We start from the raw sequence: 7,776 nt of genomic DNA, 5'->3' as shown, positions 1-7,776 counted from the left end.
CCCCCCCCCCCCCCGGAGCTCGTTGTTACGCTAACTTCAGACGGTGATGTAATAATTTTGGGAGACGGTAATATCGTAAAACTATTGTCTCCACGTTTTGCCCCTCTCTCTCTCTCTCTCTCTCTCTCTCTCGCGAATTTAATGCCTGAGCGCGATACTTATCGTCCGAAGTAGAAAGATAGATGGTTAGATAAGCGCATTTATTCTCACACCCTGGAGTTAAAGCTCCCTAAGATCGTTACGCAGAAAGGAGATACGGCGACAATTATATAATAAACAGAATGAAAGGAAGAAAAGGGGGGAAAAAAACACATGAAAAAAAAAGTAAAGAGAGGGAGAAATAAACTCGGTAAAATTCAGGATACCGAGGTTACACGATGCTTGCGCGCATGAAAACTTTGCGAGGATTATCTTCCGTTGATAGTTCAGCTAATATCGGTACTCGCAATCAAATGGATCGCTATTGATCTTTCGGTCTCCCATAAGCTCGCGTATTGAAGCGCTTCGAGGAAGAGCGAGGGAAAGAGAAACGTCCATTTCGGTCCGCTTTTTCAATTTTACCCGCGCTGTTAAAAAACGTGCTCTTCGGTTTGGAACGCGCACTTTGATAGCGCTCAATCGGTTTTGCGACCTTCAGCGGCGGACCGTCGCGTTATTAATTACTCGCGAAACATTTCGATTACAATCGGATCGATGGAGCTCCGCGATGTTAAACTTACTTTTGAAGTATGCGGCCAAACCGCCGGCGATGGCCAACAGAGCGATCGCGTTCAGCAGAATTTGCACGAATTTGAAACGCAGCCTCCCCGTCGTCACGTAATGGCTGCTGGTCATGTCTCTGATTATCTGAGCAGACACACATACGAGTAATGGTGGGAACACGGAACAAATGTCGCGACGTTCCTAAATCATTTTTAAAAAACTACACTAATGTAATAACATCGTCAACATTTGCACTACCAAAATCTGTTATATTCGTTTTGCGTTTTCCTTGCGTCTTTTGAAAATAATTGTTTTTTTGTAAAATTCATTTAACATGTCCTGTTAGAATCTAAAATGATATAAAATCCTTTCCAAAATTATGTAAATTTTTTTCCTATTGAAGAGTATCGTAAAAAAAGAAATGGTAGACCCTTTAGAAGATTAAATGAGCAAATGTAATTATTTTATATTTATCTAAAGAAAAGTGAGATAAATGTTGAATTATTGACAAATATTTATTTTTTTGCTTTAAGAAGACATTTTCTGTATGTAAAACATCATTTTTATCAAGATTCGGAGCTTTGGCCAACAATTTTTTACTTCCAAACCACTTGCCTTGATATAATAAATTATACAGAAGATGCAAAAAAAAGAATACATTGCTATTGAATCAAGAGGATTTAGTCCGTCGTCGGCTAATTATACTCTTGATACAACAGCATTTTCCCCCCTGTAACTTCGTCCTCAACATGCGGCTACATCCGCTCACGTCGCAACGCTCACCTTGTGATGCAAGGAATTGTTGTTCCCCGCGTGCATCCTGACGATAGTCTGCAAACTAGCTGGCGTACTCGTGGACTTCGTTATCGGCCTGCCGGATGAGTTGTCAGGTTCCGACACCAAAGCTCTGTCTGGAAGGTGCAAAAGATCTCGTTGTCGCGTGAGAGCGTCGACACATCAACGAAGAGTTCACCGAGTTCGCGATTTCCTCAAATATCCGAGATTCGGGAGAAGGTGGATCGCGAGTTTCTTTTTGCGGAAGTTTCTTTTCGCCGAGTCTACCGCGGCGATGAATCGGAAAACTTTTTCTGCTCTTCTCGCCTCGGATGGACACCTTTAAATATCGCAACGGGGAGCGAAGAGAGAAAGAGAGAAGGAATAAAAGAAAACGGGAGAAAAACTTTTCGCCTCGTCTCTGCATCACAGCCGGCCGCTTATCTATCGTTCTCGGGTAACGTCGCGAGATACATAAAATATAATATGTTTGGACGATCTTCGAGCGAAAATTAAAAAGAAACTTTTTCAAGTTTAATCTCCGAACAATGATATGCAAAAAATAATAAAATTGTGCAAAATGTGTCAATATTGACATAAATAATCAAGAAAAACGGGAAAGACTGCGAACATTCATATAAATTGAAATTTCTGCCGGAAACCCCCGTGGCTTGTACAAACAAATGACAGCAGTTTTACACTCTGTGGAACGATAGAGAAAAAAAAAGTTTGTTGAAAACGAGTTCCCGTAAGATATCTATAATCTCACCGGAACTCTCGGCAGGAATTTTCCGCCATTTTTTCCGTTTTCCTTTATTTATATTAACATTCACTAATATTTTGCACAATTTCATTGTTTTTTGCACATTTTTTTACTAAGGTTAAACTTGAAAAAAGCATTGTTCAATTAATGAAGGGCGCGCCACAATATCGCGCTCTCGCCGTACCCTTCTCTTTCTCTCTCCGTCACACCGTCGAGGAGTGTTCTATCGTCATTTTTTCGCGAACTTCTCGCCGGTAATGCGATAATGCGTCCTTTTAAGGGGTCCGTGAGTTCGTCGCGAACGAACCTGGCATTTTGCCGTGCTTGTGAGGCAGCAAGGGAGCTTCCATTGTCTTGCTGGTGTAGCTGGGCGAGCTGGTCTGACTGAAACTGTCGGACGAGACGTTGCTATCCTGCCGGACGCTGATGGGCTTCGGCACGGGACTCTGGCAAATGGCGCTCAACGGCGGCGGCAGGTTCGTTTGCGTAGCCTTCGGCAGTTTCTCGAGTTTTTCGCCGGCGGCCCGCTCCTTCCTCAGATTGTGCTGCAAAATATTCCTAGCCCTTTCCATGTCACTTTCGTATTTGGTGCGCGCAATCGGGTGCTGCTGTGTTCTAAAGCCTGATCGCCGTGACGACGTCTACCGAGATCTCGACTTTCCTTCGAGGTCCTCGTATCCAAACGTAATTATGTGTCGTGCATTTAACGCGCCCCACGTTGAATTTATTGTTCAGACGCATCTTATATTTTTTCATTATTTTAATGTAACTTATCACGTCGTATAATCATGTATTGATGTCGAAATGCGTATTACAATTATTCTTTTTTAAATAATTCCAAGAAAATTTTTATAATATTATGTGAAGTGGACATATAACACTAATAGAACTATTCCTATAATATTAAAAAAAATATTACATACTATTCTTTATAGGAATATTATTTTAATATTGAATAATGTAAATATAATATTCCAGAAGCGTTACGCGCTTATAAAGTTCATCTCGCGCGAGAGAGGGGAGAAAACGCGGGAGAACCGCCGAGGACACCGAAGGCTCGGGAAGGACGAAATACCTGGCTGGTTTGTCCTTGTTCATCCGTCTCTCGATCTCCTGGCGCCGTCGGTAATCGTCGTCTTCGTGCAGACGCCTCTCCAGATTCTTCGAGGCCGCCTGCAGTTCCTCGAACTTCGACCTGCCGTGCTCCGCCTCACTTCGGGCCAAAATCGTCGTCGTGTACTTCGACTCGGGAAACATCTCCCTCTGTGATGACGCCGTCTCCTCCCTGGGCTTGCTCTCGGACGGTTCCTTCTGCTCGCAGTTCCCGGGCTCGTTCTCCTTCCCCAACTTCGACGCTTGCTGCCTGAAAGGAGAGAGCTCGTTAGCAGCGAATAATGAGGCTTCCTGAAACCTGACCATGCTTCTCTCATCGGTGGCACTAATGGATCTTTGCATTTTTCTATTTATCCGCGGTAGCGCATGAACTACTCTGTATAAGAGGAAGCTCTTGCCTGCGGTTCGAAACTGTGCGAGGGAGCGTCGCGACGAACTTACGCCTCGTTTAACGGACTTATCGCGAACGCAATCATCGGCCCGAGCACGTTGTTACGTACGATCTCCTCCGCGCTGGAAAAGCACGGCTTTCGAGCGGTTTTCGCTCGAGTGTTTCGAGAAGCACGCTCGAAATGTGGACATATTCACGGGCGCGGTAACAATATCGTTAGCACACTTCGTTTGTGAGCGGGCAATGTAAATACACAAAGGTGATTCCCCCACATATCGGGCGCGCTCGTAATTAATACGTTTGTATCAAACGTTATTACCTATTGCGCCGCGCTGTGTTGGGCGTGCCCTGGCGAGAATCCACCCGGCCACCCGAATCCTCGAACTTCGCCTCAGCGCTCTTAATAATTCTCTCATGAAGTCTTTTCTCGAGGTCCAAGGAGACCTTCTGGAGCTCCTCGAAGCTCGACTTTTGGACGAGCTTGCGTCCTTCTCGGAAGTTCGCCCGCTCAAAATCAGCGACGAAATCGTTCGTTCCCCGCGCGTCCTTCCCGCCGTAACTCAACAAGTAATCCTGCGGCCCGTGAAGAGACGAAAGCATATAAATTGATTCCGAGAGAGCAGTCGCGATGAATCCTTTGAAAAGCTTCTCCGCCGCAGTTATATGTATTCAATAAACATAACTCACACGGCGGTAAGTCCATCAAAAACGAAAGGAAAAGAGAAATATTTTCAACAGGACATAAGAAATATTTAGCTGTAATTTTTTTAAACGCTCTGCTGTTCCCTTAATATTGAACTTTGAATCGAAGGAGAGTTTTGTGCAAAAAATACGAAAGTAAGTCACCTGCGACGTCTGATCTTGATTTCTGGCAGGATCCAGGTCTATGAGTTTCTCGTTCGTCGAGTCCGCGTTGTTCCACTTCATCATTGACGAAGGTGTGGACGTGGGATCGCTCGTCTTGCGACGAGCCGTTTGATTATCTTGTCTGGCCGTGGGTTGCAGAGGTATAGGTTTCTCATTCTTGCTCCTCTTCGGTATCGCCGGCGGCCTCAGCGGAATCGGCGGTGGTGCTACCTGTGTCAAAGCCAAGGAGTCTGCAGTCCTCTCCCCTTCGATTATATTATATCTAACGTACGCATCGGACAGGCTTTATTTATTTTTTCTTTCCCCACGATTTTCTCCGAATAATCCACTGATTAATCCAAGTTTTCTTTCCTTTCTTCGTAACAGTTTATTGAGTAATTTCACAAAATTTCCTACTTTGACGTTGTTTTTACAACAGAAACTAAACCGGAAATCTTAACGCATGTTACGTCCCGGACGCGGATGTTGGATTATTGAAAGATACGGAGTCGCGCCGCGAACGCAAGGCTTCGGGTGGAGTGTAAATGTCCTTTTTGGGTCAATGGATTTAACCAATTTACCCTAGGGTGGACGAGGCTGTGTGAATGCTGTTGTGGATATGGATGAGCGGGTATGTACGTGTGTGTGTGTGTGTGTGTGAGATTGAAGGAAGTTAATAGATAAAAAAAAAAGTTGCAAGAATTAAATTTATTTACGTTTGAGGAGTTGTTCTGAGTTAAGTCGTACTTGACGTAGAAGCCGAGAGAGAGTCGCGAGGGAACAAAAGCTTTTTCTTTGCTTCTCGCGTCACCTTTTATAGGTAGGTAATGAGACACCCCCGCGCAGGTTCCTCATTACCCAATCAGGGCAAGGTGCATCTTACGCCATAAAAAATGAGTCAATTGGGTTTTTCTTGCGATGTATTAGAAAACTGTTGGTTTTCCAGTGTTATCGCTGCCGATTGCTTCATCTGAAGCAATGATCTGATACCTCGGGGTATCCCTAACCAGAAGATATTGTTTAACACTCGAGATTCTTTCGGCGCTATCGCTGCCGATTGCTTCATCTGAAGCAATGATCTGATCCCTCACCAGAAGATATTGTGTAACACGTTACGCGAACGTAACACGCAATAATAATATTGAGATAGTAGTAAAGTTTCTTTTCTTTCAATGGCGATATTAAGGGACCTCTACATAAGTTTATTATTTACTGAAAAAGAGAATATTTATCCATATCCTCTATTTAACTACCTAAGTAATAAATATTAATTTTGAACGAAATTAAGACAAATATGTGTACAATATTACGAATATGAAGATATATTTTTTATTTTTCTTATTAATGTTTTATTTATACGTCAGTTGAGCTAATGGAGGTGCACACACATAATAAGTATCGCGGATGTTACTATAAATTTCCTATGGTTATAACAAAATCGTAGAAGATTCTGAAATTCTTCTATAAAATCTTTATATTAATTCTTAATATCGCCGACGTTTTCCATTAAAATCCGCTTTTCAATCAAATGTCGTTTAGAAAAAATAAAAGTTACAAATATTAACCTCGAAGAATGTTCAGGGTGAACTACGCAATGTGATCAGTTTATTCTACTGTCAGTGGAAAATTTTTTTGTCTAATATAACATGGTTTAAGGTGGGCTTCAGGATTTTTGGCGCAGTATCGCGTAATTACGGCAAGACGAGCCGTCGGTATGGCGATATTAATTCGTAAAGTAGCGGTAACTACCGGGTTTAGTCGCATGATTTAAGGTGTCGAGATTACGTGGTCCGCTGAGATACCGACGATGCAACTTTCCCAACTTACCTGCTTGGGACGAGCTGCAAAGTTTGAAAATCCTTTTAGTATCCTCCCGTCATATTTTCCCCCTTAATCATTAGGGCAACTTTCCCTTCAATATCTCTCCATTATCCGTTGCGACGAGTCTTTTATACGATAGATGTGTGGTATACCGTAAATATCGAGCGAAATGCTAACTCGTAAATCGGTCGACGACAAACAGAAATAAAGAAAATTTCTTACCGCCGGGGTAGCGGAATGTCGACGTGGTATTGGCGGCGGTACATCACTTTCGGTGGGTGGTGGTTCCGGAAGCAGGGAAGTTCTAGTCGGTAGACCGATGCTATGAATTCTGCTCTGTCTGAAATTCAAAACGAATTGCCGCGTAATATTTGTCAGGCCACGCGAGTCTCCGAACGCGACGATCGCGACTTCGCAATGACCCGCAATTCGAAAGTTGCTAAATAATAATCACAGCGCTGTGAAAGCCCACTTTACTGCGGACCACTTTAATCGCGACATTCGCCGCTTCAACAGCGAAGATAGATGATCACGTCGTCAAGCTTAATGATCGTCAAGAAGAAGATCGCTCTCAACAATGCTCTTAAGCATTAATTACGCTTCGTGCACTTAACATTAAAATCGCACATGACATCACAGCTAAATTATACGCGTTCACGTGAGAAACATCTACTTTATTATTCGCTACCGTTCATATCTGTTGTACAAGACATTTCGGCTTAAATTTTAGCGTGTCACGATAACGCACATGGAAAGTTTTATCTATAATCAAAAAATGTGTGAAACACGCTATGCGACAAACAACATCACGATATATTTTATGCTGACGACTGATCACGAATAGTCTATAAAATTTTACAGCATGAACGTTCCCAATATTGATAGTTAATCGCTCAAATGCTGCATTAACGTGTTTACTGCACGAGGTAGACATACTTTCGTGACAAAATATAATTATAATAAAATCTCAAAATTCTCGAGATGATACTCATGCAATGAAAGGCGCACTTTTCTACATCAGATAGTAATTCGCAGAATTCGCACTCCGCATCGTAAAATTAAATAACCTCATCGTTAAAGCTAGTAAAGATTAAAATTTTTAAGATGAAAATCAAACAGCTAGCGGCGATCTTGTTTTTAAGCGATACACGATTTCACGAAAGAGGTGTCTACTTTATGATTTATTTCTACCCTTACTCCTTCCTGGAAGACAATATTAACAATAGCTAAAAAATTCCGTATGCCGCTTAAACAAAGCCTGTTCATTGCACTTGTCAATTACTTATCGCATAGACTTACCTTACAATAAATGAATACCCTAATTATGTATAATGTAATCTAATGGTTGAAATTATTAGGTGGTAAC

The 7,776-nt window shown here is 42.4% G+C and overlaps 1 protein-coding gene across 1 annotated transcript in view; it reads right to left on the bottom strand.

The window, feature by feature from the left end:
* Window positions 1–6,849, bottom strand: part of LOC106748880 — a gene marked incomplete at its 5' end in the record, with an annotated part of 18,481 nt that extends 11,632 nt beyond the window's left edge. Inside the window, 8 exon segments of the mRNA XM_014627797.1 lie at window positions 720–846; window positions 1,486–1,613; window positions 2,547–2,859; window positions 2,862–2,900; window positions 3,308–3,602; window positions 4,063–4,316; window positions 4,590–4,820; window positions 6,633–6,849. Coding sequence (XP_014483283.1) covers window positions 720–846; window positions 1,486–1,613; window positions 2,547–2,859; window positions 2,862–2,900; window positions 3,308–3,602; window positions 4,063–4,316; window positions 4,590–4,820; window positions 6,633–6,849 — 1,604 coding nt within the window.
* Between the last annotated feature and the right edge of the window lie 927 nt (window positions 6,850–7,776).

The sequence above is a fragment of the Dinoponera quadriceps genome, unplaced genomic scaffold (assembly GCF_001313825.1).
Source record: "Dinoponera quadriceps isolate SergipeBrazil2010 unplaced genomic scaffold, ASM131382v1 scaffold3271, whole genome shotgun sequence".
Lineage (NCBI taxonomy): Eukaryota > Metazoa > Arthropoda > Insecta > Hymenoptera > Formicidae > Dinoponera > Dinoponera quadriceps.
This window is presented reverse-complemented; position numbering and strand designations above follow the sequence as displayed.